The following is an 18,158-nucleotide window of genomic DNA, read 5'->3' on the forward strand; positions in this document are numbered from 1 at the left end:
TTAAACAGACTTTGTTAATAAAATTTAATTGAAGATTATTATATCGATTGTAACTGCATATTAAATGTTTGTTACCTACATATTGGTTTACTGCATAATTATTTATACCTATGTGATGTAACAAATAAGAGTATTGTAATAGATAGGTAATTTACAGCATCATAACTTATGTTATTCATGTTTAAAAAATCATCAAAGAGCAATAAATTATTACCTATTTTAAATGATACCAAATCAACATTACGTTTTGTCGCTAGCTCATAATATAATTGATTTACGCTTGCGATCAATTTCAGTTCAATTTGTGTTATTGTTATTGTTTGATAGCCTGGTCAGAGGTCGTGTGGTTATTACAAGGTAACTTTTATTTAACTTATTTATAATGACTCACCTCTAGCCCAGCCGGTGAGCACGTTCCCGAGGTATGCCACTTTGTACACCGGGTCTGGTTCACTGATTCGTACGCTGTTCGTACGTCGCAGCAACCGGCCCAAACCACGGGACAGTCTTCCTATGGTCCTTGCCGTAAAGTCTTTTCCAGAAGCGCCATCCGCCAAACAGACCTCATTTGGCAAAATTGATCTTCCTTGCACATTCTCCCTGTGTGCTATCAACTTTGGAATCGTCAACGGAATCGACTTCTTGCGCTCCGGAGTCAGAGTTTTCGCCTGATTCACACTATACACGTTGCAATTTTTCTTATAAATTTGGCTCTCTTTGGTTTGGTCTGCTCCGTAATCAGTCTTGTCGGAATTCTCAGTGTTTCCCGATTTTCCGTTGAGGTTCTCGCTTTGAGAATTGTTATTTAGAGTGTCTGTTTGGCCGTCGCTGTATCGACGCTCCAAAGTGAGTCTCCTCTTAAGGAGAGATGGGTTTCGTAGCAATATGCTAGTTTCACTGGAACTTCTGTTTTTTAGTATATGAATTTTTTTCACCCGAGAGACTGCGCAGTCGACCGAATCAGCGCTAACCGTCCTTTCCGTTTTCCCCTCCTCGTCCAGGAAGCGAACTCTCAAACCGTTAGATTTGCAGTCATTAATTGTTTTTTCCGCATCTTGCAATCGCTCCGGTTGGTTTTTTGCGCCTCCTTCTAGGCAATGCCGTTCATTTTCACTTAGAGTTCCGCGAGCCATTTTCGCGAAAAAGATCTCACCTTTTTTTGAAAATTTTACATTCTGAGTATTCCTGCCTCGTAGAGCAGTTGCGGTCGTAACTCGCTTAAATATAAGTCGTTATCTAGTTCACGATACAAAGCATTAAACCAGTCACTTCTTAGCTAACTTACAACACACACAGTAGTAACACACTTCGTCCATTAAAGAACGACACCGGTTTGGAATGTAGCTTGCACTTACTTAATACACTTGACGGTTTGCTGGAGAAATGTTTACAAAAAGCCGTGCAAATAAGAATTCCTTCGGAATCACTCGGTTACGATAGTATTGCGAATGGCAGGTGATTATGATTACAACACCAGTGGATATTTCGCCACAGTGCGGCGGCGTGCGGCGCGGGCGTACGACTCGCGCGGCTCGCGGAGGAGGTATGGCGCCGCGGCGGGCGCGCGGGCGCACCGCGACCGGTCACTCGATCCCGACTTTGATTTTAATGTTCCGACTTATGTTGCGGAGCTAATCCATCGTCAGCAACCTGTATGCAAACATAAACTTTGTATTAATAAAATTACAATTATTTTAAATCAGCTTAACCGTAAAATCATGTAAATAGATGTCTGTTGCAATAATCTGCATCAAGTAAAAACGAAATTGACGTTTTCATGCTTCTCGAGCACTAAAACAAGCTTAAATAATTAGTCCGTACAAAAAACATATCACTAATAGTGAAGGAACCGCTGCTCTTACAAAAACTGTCTAGCGCTCTTGAAAAAAAAAGCAACATACATATTTAATGATATTATATAGAGCGGTATTTTCAATTAACATAATGACTATAAAAACGTCTAATCGTCCGACTGCAATTTAATCGGAAATTGTATCTTAGTGCAAAATCTAAACTAGACAATTACTTATCGACAGAGAATGCGTTTTTCTTTGCAGATTGAATAGAATTAACGAGTTTTTTGTGCTACTTTTTACTGACATATATCGTAAATGTCGTGTGACACGAAATTGAATATATGGGCTGATCTACGTGTAGTTTTTTAATCCTTTCAGAATCCTTACAATTCAAGAGGACTCGATTCAGAACTTCCATCATAACTGACTTCTGATCTCCAAAAACTTGACGCCCAAAATTGACAAAAATTGTAGTATGATTTTTTGATTGGTTTTAAAGTTATATTTTAATAATCGTTAGGAAATTTTTGATATGGTTTAAAAAACAAAACACCATGCACTACGCATGGTGTTTTGTTTTAGACTCTACACACTCGAACTTTATGTTCACCAACCACTGCCGTCTATACACTTAAGCTTTTTTCTATAATTATGGGTTCACCACTCTGAGTAAAGACATCATTCTTGTTGAAAAAATAAAAATAAAACATTATTCTTCTTCAAGCAAAAACTAACAGTTATTATTACACTAAGCCTTAGTTAAAAATCAAATCCACTGTTAAGGAATTATAATACTAATAATCGCAGTAAAAAAGTACATCTAAAAAAATGTTGGTCCTATTACAGCTTCAACCCTATTGACGCTGAATGTATTTTCCCTAAAATGGTGTCCTCTGTTGCAAGTACGAGACGAATTGTAAACAGAAAAACACTCGGAAAATTCAATGGTGCTTGACTGGTTTTGAACTTGTGACCTTCGTTTGAAATCCACGTGTCTCGACATGGCCATCGGAATACCGACTATATATAACTTTGTTTTTGTTGTTGTAACTAATAACAGACAATTTTATTTATAGTTGCATAACCGTAACCGCTGTGTAATTATATCTAATACGTAGGATTAATATCAAAATCATACTCTCATACTTTCATAACAATTTTAAATACTAGAATTAAATTTTTACATGAACCACTGCTAGAAAAAGAAGAGTTTTTTTTATAAAGTTTTGTTGCTACCAAAATGTCGCAATTTGTTTGGTAGTTTTTTTATGGTATAGATTGGGCGGACGAGCATATGGGCCACCTGATGGTAAGTGGTCACCATCACCCATAGACAATGACGCTGTAAGAAGTATTAACTATTCTGTACATCGTCAATGTGCCACCAACCTTGGGAACTAAGATGTTATGTCCCTTGTGTCTGTAATTAAATAGGTAGTGCAAATGTGGCAAAATTTCAACGTTATGAGGTTCCTTTTACGATGTTTTCCTCCACCGCCTAACATGAGATCAGCTAATATTCAAGAGTCAAGTTTTTTAGCAATCTCCAATTGCACGTATTCTAGCCACTTTCAGATGAGACCTAATATCTCAGATAACTCCGATTATTTTTCGGCATACTTAAACTGGTTTCCTTCCGATCACAATCTATCTCTATGTAAACATAATGTCGTGTCGATCGGTTGTTCCGACGCTACGTGAAAGAATAAATACTAACACAAACAATGTCGCATACAATACTAGTAGAATTATACATCAAACATGTAATTTTAAATTTATAGCACTTTGTATCATTATAAAATGTAATGATACTTTATAATTAGATTTAAATTAACACGTATAATAATGATGGTGATTATGTCTGCCTGATCGATTTCAACAATTACAATTTCATAAGGATTTACCAGGTCAGATTCAAGTGGACTGTGTGTGCAGTGGGACCCTTTTTATTTACACCAGAAAACCTACAAAATGTGAAACCGGCTTATGTGAGATTCTTATCTTTCTATTCGCGAAGGTCTACTGGAGAACTAAGTGTGATCTGCTCATGGCTAAGAGACAAATTTCAGGGCTTAGCTAACTATAGTGTAAGTCAAACCACTTTTGTCTTATTCTCTGTCTGACCTTGAAAGCTATTGCTATGTTATCAATTAAACATAATTATAATAAAAGACGTGACTAAACGCCGACTTACTTATATTGTATACATGTGTCTTGAAATATTTACTATTAAATAAAATAAAATACCAACAATAGAAAAGACACAAATATGATCATAATTATGATGATTAATCGAAAATGCACTCAAAATGTAAAAAAGAGCAATTGGTTTTTATCGCATCTGAATTTGATACCATGCCAAGAAATAATGTCTCACTTAACAGTTCAATTAAACAACTTTATACATTAATAACGGCTTCTAATTAAGTAATTATAAAGAATGTTACTCGATAATGACGATTACTTTACAGTGGAGAGTTGACCTGTTAAGTATTTGTATAAATTATAACTTACAATTTCTTTAATTTTTTTCTGCGAATTCATACATTTAAACATAATATCGACTACCAACCCTCCGCTTCGCACGCGTGCAATACTATTAGTATTAATAAATATACCACAGAATTTGTTTGTTTACGACATCACATTAGAAACTTCTAAAATTATCAGTGTTTCTTTACTATATGGACAATATAGTAAAGAAACACTGATAATTTTAGAAGTTTCTAATGTGATGTCGTAAATATATGGACAATATAGTAAAGAAACATATATTTATATGTACATATACATATATTATTTATCTATTATAAAAAAACCGTAACAAAATCCGTTGCGTAATTTTAAAGATCTAAGCATACATAGGGACAGACAGCATTAAGCGACTTTGTTTTATACTATGTAATTATAATGCTATTAATAAGAGGATTAATTCGAATTAATTATAATGTATTTTTGTGTATGTCGAGTAACATAAAAAAAATCCTGTATTATATTATAGACATAAATATGTGTGTGAGTAAGAGTGCGTGTTTCCTAGTTAATATTATAGGGTAGGTTGAAATATCAACAACAAAAATTTTTGCTCGTAAGTTTTTATTTAATTAAAATTACATTTTTCTGCAAATAATAATACATGAAGTGTTAAAGTTAATATAAATTCCCACATTACCTGGTTCACAATCAATTCTCAACATTAATACAAGCACGATGGATTTACATAACCAACTCAGCAAGAACATGGATGACATTGTTAAAATGTTCGAGTCCCGCATGAATCAATTTGATAAAATGCTCTCACTGTCAACACAAGCACAAGGAAGCACTAAACCACCGACCACTACCTTTGGAGACTTTAGTTCTCTCGCCTCGGACTATGCTGCTTTCAAAGATGAAATCTGGAAGACCCTTAGTATGCTTCGTCAGCAATTAGAGCTGCTCTCGGTGGGTTTTGATATGCAGGAAGCTCGTTCCCGCAGCAGAGTGCTGCTTTTTCACGGTCTGCCGGAGAGTACTGACGAGCAAGTGGAGAGCAAGATTCAATCCGTGTTGCACAATGAATTAAAGCTGCCTAGTATTGATTCTTCACAGCTGGATATCTGCCATCGTCTTGGCACAAAGAAGGAAAAACCAAGACCAATACTGGTTCGTTTTATTGCCACAAAGCACAGAAATCTAGTTTGGAACTCTAAAACATCTCTTAAAGGGTCTGGAGTTACTATATCGGAATTTTTGACTAAGCCCAGGCAAGAATTATTCGTTGCTGCTCGGAAACATTTCGGTTTGAAAAATTGCTGGACATCTGACGGAGTAATCATTGTGGCGCTTCCAGATAAAAGCCGTAAAAAGATCCTTACATCGGCCGAATTAAAGGATCTTTGCGAAAAGTTTCCTCAACTTTCCAGTGCGCCGGACCAGAAGACAAGATCTCGGCGGGTTAAAGTAACTACAAAGTAAAGGTTTCTCATATATTACTAAAATTGCTGTCTGCCGTTCATTACGTCACCCGTGTCTATGTATTTGTATCCGTGTAGTTGGTTTTAAGCTGCCAATTAATAATATGTTACTCTTATTTTTTTTCTTATGTACGAGTCGGTAGTTTAAAAATTCGTCAAATTCTTTAAATTGTTTTTAACCAGTACAATTTAACCTAAACACAAGGTACTTGAACAACAGTCAAAACACTGACGTGCGACAACTGACATTAACACGATTGACAGCGGATTAGCGTTCGGATATTCTGCTTGAAAATTTTTATCTTTGTGGTGAATAAGCAGCTGTTTCTTTTTCTTTGCATTTTAAATTTTTAAAATGGATATCTAGTTAATGTCTATACTCTGTAGCTACTATCTAGAATTTCAAAATATTTGTGTCATCATATGTATAATTGTAGATATGTAGCATAGATATAGATTTTCTTTATTTTTATTTTTTTTTTCTTCTTTGTTTCTCTTTTTGTTATGTATTTATTAAGCCAGGGACTAATAATGTGGGAGATTATTTGTATCGCTTGTGATTAATAGTATTTTTATTTCGTTTAATTGTTTTTACTATTTCTATTTTTTAGTTTAAGGTATAATTATATATATATTTATATATTAATATTTATTTTATATCTATATGTCTGACTTAAGTGATGCTTGTATAAATGATGATTTCTTTTCATGCTCCTCTGATGATTTCCGTAGTGTTTCTAGCCATAATCAATCTTTTGATAGTGAAGGCTTGACCGTTGATTCACAATTAAATTCTATCTTTTCCTGCAATTCTAATGGTCTTAATTTTGTACATATAAATGCGCAAAGCATTCCGGCACATTACTCTGATTTTCTCGCATCATTTAGCAACGTGCAGGTCGACGGTATCCTTGTTTCTGAGTCTTGGTTAAAACCTTCTCTTCCTTCGACTCTTTACACTTTACCGGATTTCACTCTAATTCGTAATGACAGAGTTTCTCAGAGAGGGGGAGGTGTTTGCATTTTCTTACGAAATAATATATCCTTTCGGTTAATACAACAATCATCAAACCTTTCCCCTAACATCCTTGAATACCTCTTCATAGAAATTTCTTCCCATCACACTAAACTCCTTTTAGGGGTCCTCTATTGTCCTTCCTTAAATATTAATTATTTTAACACCTTTGAAGACCTTCTTGTGAAACTTTCACCTTCTTATGAACATGTGATCATAATGGGTGATCTTAACACTTGTCTCGTGAAAAATGATCACAGAGCGACAAATCTAAAATCTATCGTGTCTTCTTTTAATTATACTATCCTCCCTCTCTCAGAAACTCATTTTTCACCTAATTGTACTCCGTCTCTTCTTGATGTCATTATTGTCTCCAACCCTCACAGTGTGTCAGCTCATGGTCAGCTGACAGCTCCGTTCTCCTTCCATGATTTACTCTTCGTTAGCTATAAACTCTCCTTCTCAAAGCGCAAGACCAAAACAATTTTAAGACGCAATATGAAAAATATAAATATTGCAAATTTATGTTATGACGCCAATAGTATTGACTGGAATAATGTGTATGCGTTTACGAATGTTGACGATAAGGTGGCCTATTTTAACGAATCTTTGACAAAATTGTATGACAAGCACGCTCCAATTAGGAAAATTAAGGTAAAACATCTACCCGCACCTTGGCTTACTCAAAATATTAAAAATATGATGGCAAAACGTGATAAAGCCAAGAGAGTCTCTAAAAGGGAACCTACTGACCTCAATATAGCGACGTACAAAAAATTGCGAAATCTCTGCAATAGGATGTGTAGAGATGCTAAACGCCGTTTCATCCACTCCTCCATCGATAAACTGACCACTTCACAAATGTGGAGATTTTTTAACTCCTTAGGCGTGGGTAATCCCTCAAAATCTTCTCAACATTCATTTGATTTGAATTCTCTAAATAAACATTTTTCTACTCCCCCTTTAACAATTTCAGCCTCTACGAAGGCTGAAACATTGTTAAAGATGGCGAACGCCATCACGCCTGATTGTATTCCTTTTAATTTTCATACAGTCACAGAGAGCGAAGTCAAGAGAAGCATCCTGTCTATCACTTCCAAGACGGTTGGTAATGACAACATTAGTCGGGATATGTTAATACCTGTCCTTGACTCTTTAAACCCTGTTATTACTCACATTATAAACTTTTCCTTTGAATCCAATACCTTTCCAACAGTTTGGAAGTTAGCACACGTGATTCCTTTACCTAAAATATCAAATCCCTCTTCATTTTCACAATTTCGTCCCATCTCTATTTTGCCTATCCTATCAAAAATCCTTGAAGACGTTGTACGTAAGCAAATGTCAGAATTCCTAACACATAATCATCTCCTTAGTCCGTTTCAATCCGGTTTCCGTTCCGGTCACAGTACTTCCACCGCACTGCTTAAAGTCACTGAAGACATTCGCTTTGCTATGGACAAAAGAGAGTTTACTATTCTCATTTTGCTCGATTTTAGCAATGCCTTTAATTCAGTCGACTTTGATGTATTGCTTGGTATCCTTCGCTCACTTAACTTTGCTCAGCCTGTGATTGATTGGTTCGAATCTTATCTTCGTGGTCGTCGGCAGATGGTAAAGTCTGATGAGGCTTCCTCGGACTGGGCTGATCTCTCTGCTGGCGTTCCGCAAGGCGGCGTACTTTCTCCTCTTCTGTTTTCAATCTTCATTAATGAAATTACCAAAGTTATTTCTTCTCACTACCATCTCTATGCAGACGATTTACAACTTTATAGACACGCCACCTTATCAAATCTGTGTTCGACCATACATGATATCAATTATGATCTTGCAAAAATTAAGAACTGGGCTGCATCCTTTGGGCTTCTTGTTAATCCCTTGAAGTCAAAGGCATTGATAATAGGTACCAGACAGTTACGTAGCAAGATTAATTGGGATATTGTACCATCAATTGTCTATGGTGGAACTAAAATTGCATATAGTGACCAAGCTTGTAATCTGGGGCTAGTTATAGATTGCAATTTATCATGGAGAGCTCAGGTTAACGAAGTCAGTAAACGTGTCCATTTCTCTCTGCATTCTCTAAAACGTTTGCAGAACTTCCTTCCTTTCAAAACAAAAATTTTACTTGCACAATCCCTTCTTCTTCCCATCCTGGACTACGCTGATGTTTGCTATCTTGATGCGAATGATGAGCTGCTTGACAAACTAGATAGACTTCAAAATTTGTGCATTCGTTTCATTTACGGTCTGCACAAATTTGATCACATTTCTCAATATCGACGTCAGTTAAAGTGGCTTCCTATCCGACTTCGCCGGAGCTTGCACATTTTATCGCTTCTTTTTAAAATATTAAAACATGGTAGCCCTGATTACCTACATGAGCGTTTTCTGTTCTGTCCTGCTCGTGAAAGACCAGTACGCGCATGTGTGGCGTCGAAAACTCTTGAGGTACCATTTTTTAATACTACTTCCTATGGTAACTCGTTTTCCGTTGTTGCCGCTCGCCTATGGAACTCTCTTCCCGATAATATTTTCTATAATAATGTTACAATAAATTCGTTTAAAATCAGAGTCAAGCAACACTTTCTTTCCACTTAAGTTTAATGTATTTTATATGTATGTATTTATATATATATATATATATTTTTTTGTATCTATGTACGTTGAATGTATATATATGTATATAATAATAATATATATGTGTATATGTATATATATAGGTATATATTAATGTATTTATTTGTATTTAGTGTGTAATATATTAATTTATCGTTAAGTCTACTTGAATTTTATAATATAAAACTAATTGATATTGTACCTACACCATAAATCTGTACTACAAATAATCTCCACTAGATTCAGGGTTTCTGGAAGAGATCTCTTGTTAGAGATAAGTTATCCCTATGTACACATTTTTCTTGTATATAATTCTCTGTATATTCTGTTGGTACATAAATAAATAAATAAATAAATAAATAAATTAAAGTACATAAGCACACATCGAAATGTTACGATTTTATTCATATCATTGCGTAACGCGAGTACTCAACAAGAGTAACAAGAGTGCGTTGTTTGAAGAGCAGCCCTAGAGTGCAGATCGTGACAGCGGAATAGTCGAGCGGCTTAGCTGGAACGACATTGGGAGTTGCGCGGATACATTTATGCAAGAACTTTAACAACGAATGTTTTTATTTTCAATGTTATTTTACGTAAGAAAAGCAAAATATTCGTATTGGTTTAAAATAATTCAAATAAATATATAAATAAAAGATGAAAACTTAGCTTCCCACGGCTGAAATAAATAAAACTAAATATATATTAAATACTTATGATTATTATCAAACATATATATTTTCTATTAAGGTGGTCTAAACTAAGAATAATCATTCTTTACATAGCTTTCTGAACGCAATTGTAAACGTCAAACATAGCCGCCGAAATTATTACGATTTTGCGAATATTGTCGACTAAAAATCGTTATGTTTACACGATTTGTAATTGTGAATAAATATCGATCGGCTTTATCGTAGATTTGCACGAAATTATTATTATAATTTAATTTATTATTAAACTAATTAATATTACATGCCTACATACATTAATACTATTACATGCATTAATATGACATGCCCGCGAATTCGTGTGCGTTTGAATTGTTAAATTGAACAAAAATGTTGTTGTTGCTTAAGTTACTCCTTATTACATTAGCTTTCTGCCAGTGAAAGTTCTGTAAAAATTGATTCAGCCGTTTCAGAGATTAGCTGAACAGAAAACCAAAAATTGTAAAAAATTATATATTGTATATGAAAATTATATATAGGTATGTGTATACTTGCAGATGGATTTAGTAAAAGCGGTTATTTTTATATTACAAACAGACACGCCAATTTTATTATATGTATATAGACAATAAAAATAAAACTAAATTCAAATTAATTAATATACCTATGTAAGCAAATGTTGCAACATTCTCTCTGCTATGATTAACATTAATTACAAATGTCAGCGTGACGCAAAGTCTAAGTACGCGCCTAGTGTAAGTCAATTCACTTTGTTAATTAGCGTTAATTATACGACGCCACATTTGTTTTACAAATTACTCGTTACTCCGAATTGTATATACGATCTTTATATACAAGGTTCCGCGACTTTACTCATTAAAATTATACATTTATAAATAAAATACAGTCACATGGATCAAAATTTAGCCCATGACTGTCCTACAACAGGGGAAAGGCCTCTTAAGGTTAGAAGCTTTTTCCACAATTCTGCAGGTAATATAGGCAGAGATATTTTTTTTTTTTTTTTTTTTTTTTTTTTTTTTTTTTTTTTTTTTTATGGAATAGGTGGCAAACGAGCAGGAGGCTCACCTGATGGAAAGTGACTACCACCGCCCATGGACATCTGCAACACCAGGGGGCTTGCAGGTGCGTTGCCGGCCTTTGAGAAAGGAGTAGGCTCTTTTCTTGAAGGTTCCCATGTCGTATCGGTTCGGAAAAACCGCCGGCGACAGCTGGTTCCACAGAGTGGTTGTGCGAGGCAGAAAATGTCTAAGAAATCGCGCTGTTGTGGATTTTCGGACATCAAGATGGTGCGGGTGAAACTTAGAATTTTGACGAGATGTCCGAAGGTGAAATTCAGCAGCCGGGATTAATCCGAACAATTCCTCGGAGCATTCCCCGTGAAAAATTCGGTAGAAGATGCAGAGTGATCCAACATCTCTACGCAAAGCCAAAGGATCAAGGAGATCGGAAAGGGCTTGATCGTCGATAATTCGAGCCGCTCTACGTTGGATGCGGTCAAATGGAAGGAGCTGGTACTGGGGAGCACCCGCCCAGAGGTGAGAGCAGTACTCCATGTGAGGCCGAATTTGCGCCTTGTAAAGTTTTAGGCGATGGGCCGACGTGAAGTACTGTCCCGCCTTGCTGAGCACACCGAGCTTCTTTGAAGCCAATTTGGCTTTGCCTTCCAATTGACCGCGGAACTGAACGAGGCTCGAAATATCAACGCCAAGTATTCCGATACTACCTGTAGCGGCTATCGGGATGTTCTCAAATCGTGGAGATACGACAAATGGTGTTTTTTTAGCGGTTAACGCGCAAACTTGCGTCTTTTTGGGGTTGAAATGGACTAAATTTAGCCGGCCCCAGTTCGAGACTTCGTTTAACGAAGACTCGATTTCAGACACAAGTTTGTTCCGGTTTTCTTCGACGTTTTCCCGAGAAATATTAGCGCGGCCGGTGTATAAGGTGTCAACGGTACTGTCGTCTGCATAGCAATGAATGTTCCCGATTTGCAACAAATCATTGATATGCAGAAGAAACAGAGTGGGTGATAGGACGCAGCCTTGTGGAACACCAGCATTGACGAATTTTAAGTCAGAGCATGCACCGTCGACAACGACCTTGATGCTCCGATCTGCCAAAAAGCTGGTAATCCAATTGCATAATTTCCCGGGAAGCCCATAAGAAGGAAGCTTCGAAAGAAGCGCTTTGTGCCATACGCGATCGAAGGCCTTCGCTATGTCTAAGCTGGCTGCTAATGCCTCCCCCTTGCTCTCAACTGCTTCAGCCCACCTGTGAGTAAGGTAAACTAGAAGATCACCGGCTGAGCGACCCCGACGGAAACCGTACTGGCGGTCACTAATCAGCTGATTCTCCTCTAGGTACCGCAGGAGCTGGCAGTTAATAAGGGACTCCATTATGTTGGAGAGCAAGGAGGTGATGGCTATAGGCCTATAATTGGACGGATCTGAGCGGTTGCCTTTTTTAGGGATCGGATGCACCAAAGCAGTCTTCCAGGAGTTCGGGACGACGCCTAATGCGTAGGATTGCCGGAAAAGACGCGTTAAGACCGGTGCCAACTCGGGAGCACATGTCCGTAGCACGATTGGAGGGATGCCATCGGGTCCACTCGACTTGTGAATGTCCAAGGAAAGAAGTGCTTTCCGAACTGCACTTTGCCGAAATTTAACCTCCGGCATCGTCGTATCACATCGCGGGATTGATGGAGGTGACTTTCCTTGGTCATCCAGAGTCGAGTTCGACGCGAAGAGAGACCCTAAAAGATCGGCCTTCTCCTTCGCGGTATGGGCCAATGACTCACCGTCCCTGTGCAAAGACGGAAAAGAAGGCTGACAGAAATTCCCTAGGACAGCCTTAGCGAGAGACCAGAACGCACGTGTTCCTGATGGGAAGCGCACCAGTCTCTCGCCAATTCTGCCAATGTACTTCGACTTCGCCTCAGCTATCACGTTTTTGAAGGACCTGGAGGCAGAGTTATATTCCTTTCTGAATGTGCTGGTGTTTGTATCACGAGACGCCGATGCGTTAGCCCAGTCTTGGTAGCGTTCCCATTTTCGGCGTGAAGCCGTCTTGCAGAGGCGACCAAACCAGGGCTGGGACTTGCCACCAATGGGCACCGCAGAATATGGAATGAAAAGTTCCATACCCTGAAGCACCACATCGGCGACAGAGTCAGCAACAACGCTCGGATCATCCATCGAGAAACAAACTCGCCCCCATGGGTAAGATGCAAAGAAGGACCGCATCCCATCCCAATCTGCTGACTTGTAGTGCCACACGCGACGACAGCCCGCGAAACGAGGTCGTGAGTACCGTGTAACTGGCACTGTACTCCGGACGAGACAGTGGTCCGACGAGCCCAGAGGGGGATCGACGGCAATCTTATAGCCGTCCGGATGCGAAGTCAGCAGAAGGTCCAACAGGGAAGGTGTATGATCCTCCACGTCCGGTATTCGCGTTGGCGAGGTGACCAGTTGTGTCAAATCATAAGCCAAAGCGAAGTCGAGAACAGATCTACCCGCATGATCAGTGGTGCGTGATCCAAGCCACTCTGTATGATGAGCATTGAAATCGCCCAGAATAATGATCTCTGCGGATGGAGTCTGCTGCAGCACGGAATCTGTAGCCAATTGGACGTGCTCAACCAGTCGGTCGGTTTCGGCATTACCGCTATGGGACCTATAAAGGCACGCGTAGATTCGCGGATGGTCGTCGCAGTCTACGCGCAGCCAGATAATTGATAGGTCCTGCCCTTCAAGGCTGCCGAGGCGTCGAGAGCAGATATCATCTCTGACGTAAACGCACACCCCAGCTCGTGGCACAAAAGTATAATAATATATATAAATAATAATAAATAGATATACGAGCCTGACATACAAGATCGCAACCATGGGAACTAAGGTGTTATGTCCCTTACGCCTCTGATAAAATACCTCTCTGATTTCATCCAGAATACCATTACATAAAGATATATACGTTTAGCGGAATGTGATTATATTGAAAGAAAATACTTTATTTTAACAGAATTTTATTAACATTTTTCTAATCGTCACTTGTCATATATTGAATGTAATTTTATCATAAGATTAGAGTTTATAGAGAAGAGCCGTCAAGAAACTCAATAGTCACTGATTCTTTTTCTGAAATGAATTTAGTAAATTATGTACAATTCATTTAATATATCATTTAGAAAGCGAGTAAAACTTACACTAAGATTTTTATCATCTATGTACATATTCTTGTATTGTATTATAAACGTTATCTAGCCTTCGATTTAAAATAATAACTTATACAAATCTCTACATCTAATGTCTGTACTGAGAATGACATCGACAGATCCGAGATGAAATGAACGATGCAACTTGAGCTGATAATAATAATTAACGATAGCATATTACTATAGTTTATCTGCTGTTTTGACGATTATCATAAAAGAACTGTATAATTACTCTACATAATTGTCTTACAATCATTAAATAAATAACAAAATAGCGTCATTTAAATTCCTCGCTGCACTGTTATAAGATCATTTTGTCACCTTTATGTATGCAATGTATGACCAACTAATAGACGTGAAAAAAACATTACCTTTAGAACTTCATTTAATACTATTCGGTTGCCCGCGAAACTTTACATTTATTCAAAAGATTTTTTAGATACATCAAATCCCATGACAAGTTTTGTTTTGATTTCATTTCTTTGTAAACCTTTTTACATTAAATTTTGTCATGTCAAATAATTTAGTTCTCTATAACAGGCCAGTAACTTTTTCTGCAAACTCAAACTCAAACTCAAATTCCTTTATTCAATATAAAAGCATTACACTTACTTATTGATTGTCAAATAAACACTACCACCGGTTCGGAAAAAGGAACACCCTGACCTGAGAAGAACCGGCGAAAGAAACTCAGCGGGTCTTTTTTTTCTGTTATTTTTTTTTTGTCAAATTTATAAGGTACATAGTAGTATATGATTAGAAATAGCCAGGAGGCGATCGTTTTATTCCCAAGGTGTGCTATCAAACATAAACTCGCTAATTGTATAGTAACCTTTTGCACACAAGCGTTCCTTAACAATTTTTTTTAAATTTGGCAAACAGAAGCATTTTGAACGCTTTCTGGGATCCTGTTGTAGAAGCGTATACATTGCCCCACAAAAGAGTTACTGACTCTATGCAGTCGAGTAACAGGAGTAACAAGATTGTGTTTGTTCCTTGTACCAATGTTATGGGAATCACATTTTCTCATAAAAACATTAATATTTTTCCGTACATACAAAACATTACGAAATATGTATTGAGAAGCAACAGTCAATATCTTAATTTGTTTAAATCTATACCTTAATGACTGCTCTATCCATTTTTTTTTTAAATTTAATTGTAACTATTCAATTAATTCCAATCAAGAATCATCTTTACTTTACTGCATATTTACGTATAAAACTCTTCAAAAATAAACCATGCTCAATTCTCTATGTGCAACTATCGTCCCATAATCACTGCGACAAAATCAGCTTACGCTTTCAACGTATAAGAAGTGCACGTGTACATATTTATAATTACAAATACTACTAATTAATTAAATCAGCAGTCTCGTAAGCATTATGAAAAGTAACGCTTACATAAAAATATGTGGAATTGTAGGTTGTCTAATCAGCATAAATACGGCAAGTCAGGTTTTATGTGAAAGTACAACGAACCAATCGAGTATCCACGTGCGAAATAGCATTATGACGTCATAATCGTAATTTTTGATCTTTGTAATTTATACGAAACTTAATTTTTTTTATGGTATTGGTTCGCGGAAGAACATATGGGCCTCCTGATGGTAAGTGGTGGCCATCACTCATAGACAATGACGTTGAAAGAAATATTACCTATTCCTTACATCGTCAATGTGCCACGAACCCTGGGAACTAAGATGTTATGTCACTTGTGCCTGTAGTTACACTAGCTCACTCACCCTTCAAAGCGGAACATAACGATACTAAGTACTGTTATTTGGCGTTAGAATAACTGATGACAATGACAAATGCACAAAGACCTACTATCAACAACAACAACAGTTTGAACTCGCAATCATCGGTTAAGATGCACGCGTTCTAACCACTGGGCCATCTCGGCTCATATTTACAATTTACATAATAATGTGTATTAGTCTGTTACCTTTAGCGGTCTATGAAAAACTTCTTCGATCGAAGTAAAAGTCCATCAAAATTAGATTTAAATTTTAGAGCAACGTCTACATGTAACATTCGAATGGAATATTACTAACAGTTTTTGTTGTTGTTGATATGCCAGTTTGTTTTCCTTTTTTATACAAAAAATACAATAAAAAACAATACTAACCAAATGTTATGCAAGATCAATAAATAATTTTATTTTAACAAACTATAAAGGTTGTTTCACATCGTACGATCAAATTTCAAGAGGTACTTTATTCATTAAAATAATTACTGACAATTTTATTTATAATATCTTAAAGGTTAACTAAAAGACATTTTTTTGCTTCAACTAAGACGATCGATATATATATTTTATCACTACAGATAATCATTGAACTCTTTTTAAGGTAAAGTATAGTACTAGTCGGCTTTGCTTTTTTCATCATAAGCTCCATATATTATAAACCCGATTATAGTATAAAAGGTGATGCTGACGATGACAAAAAATATAGACACTTATGCCATATTAGTACAGTTTACCGCCACCACACATGAATGCTATATACTAAAATACAAAATGGAAATAAACTTTACTCAAGTCGACTCTATACAAGCAGTTCTCAATCACCACTGGTGAGAAATATGAATTATGTTTTATGTTTTGATCAATTTTTTTTCACAGCTATCGTCGTATTTACTGAAATTCTTGATGAAGATAACATCGACAGTGTCGCAATATCAGCATCAAGTCACTACCAACCTACCTAAGTATCGACGGTCGTAATGGAATCAGGTGCCACAAACATGGCCGGAGAAACGACTCAGAGCAGATATAATTTCAAGTTGGGAGGGTTTTTAAAAGTGTGCTCAAATAAAAAAAAATCATTGTCATTATTAAAGTTCTACATTTACTCGGAGTCGAATATGCAAAAATAGGAGAGAAAAGGGCACCGAACTTTCTTTGGCTATTTATCCTACTTATATTATAAATGCGAAATTTTTTGAGGTTATGTATGTTTGTTTCACTTCCAAGAAATTTTACAGTAATATAAGATATAAATCATAATAAGATATAGGCTACAAGTTTTAATGATTTTATTTAATTTGGTCAGAATATAGCGATACATATAAAGTACCCGGGCGAAGCCGGGGCGGGTCACTAGTGTATAAATAATAAAATTAAACCATATACCGCAAGATGATCTTATTCCTTGTAAATTAACAGTACTTTTGTGTCTTATGTTTATTATGTGGCTAATGTACGTTGTGAGCCAAATTTCTTATATTTTGCTCCAGGAACAATTTCTAGCGCCTAAAAGTTGAAAACTATACATATTATCAATTAATTTTGTCGCAATGTTTATAGTATATGTAAATGATATGCCATCCGTGCCATATGGCACGGATGGTATATTTAGAAACTATCGATTGCTTTGGTAGATGATAGTTTTCACTTCATGTATAATTTTGTGTGACGTTTCACCAGAGATGTACGTATAGTGGTCTCGAAAGTGTCCCATAATTCTCCTATAATTCAAGCATAAACTTACTCGGAGAGTCCTAATGGATGGAACTCCTATCCCCAATCTCCAGCCGCTGTCATTAAGCTTTGCATTCGAGTGACTGTAATTACAAAATTCTTGATGCGATGCAGCCGCGCCGTCTTGAGCAACTGTGGCGCCATTTGTGGAATGCTCTTCATTTTACAATGACTTATTCCAAGAAATTATATATGATATTAATGATATTTATAATTATGTAATTTAGAACGAAGGTACATATAGTATATAAATATTTACCATCGAAAATTAAATAAATATGCAGCCTTGCCGGATGTATACATATGTCTGTTGTATTAAATATTTAATTTTTTTTTCTTCATCTAAATCAAAACCCTGAACCACTACTTATGATTATTTTT

At 36.6% G+C, this 18,158-nt stretch overlaps 1 protein-coding gene across 1 annotated transcript in view; it reads right to left on the reverse strand.

Moving 5' to 3' along the window:
* The window catches only part of LOC124536150, a 61,481-nt gene extending 59,926 nt beyond the window's left edge, over positions 1–1,555 (reverse strand). Inside the window, exon 1 of the mRNA XM_047112615.1 lies at positions 392–1,555. Coding sequence (XP_046968571.1) covers positions 392–1,133 — 742 coding nt within the window. The 5' untranslated portion in view covers positions 1,134–1,555. The remainder of the gene's footprint in view (positions 1–391) is intronic.
* Between the last annotated feature and the right edge of the window lie 16,603 nt (positions 1,556–18,158).

This window comes from Vanessa cardui, chromosome 2 (genome assembly GCF_905220365.1).
Source record: "Vanessa cardui chromosome 2, ilVanCard2.1, whole genome shotgun sequence".
NCBI classification, from domain to species: Eukaryota; Metazoa; Arthropoda; class Insecta; order Lepidoptera; family Nymphalidae; genus Vanessa; species Vanessa cardui.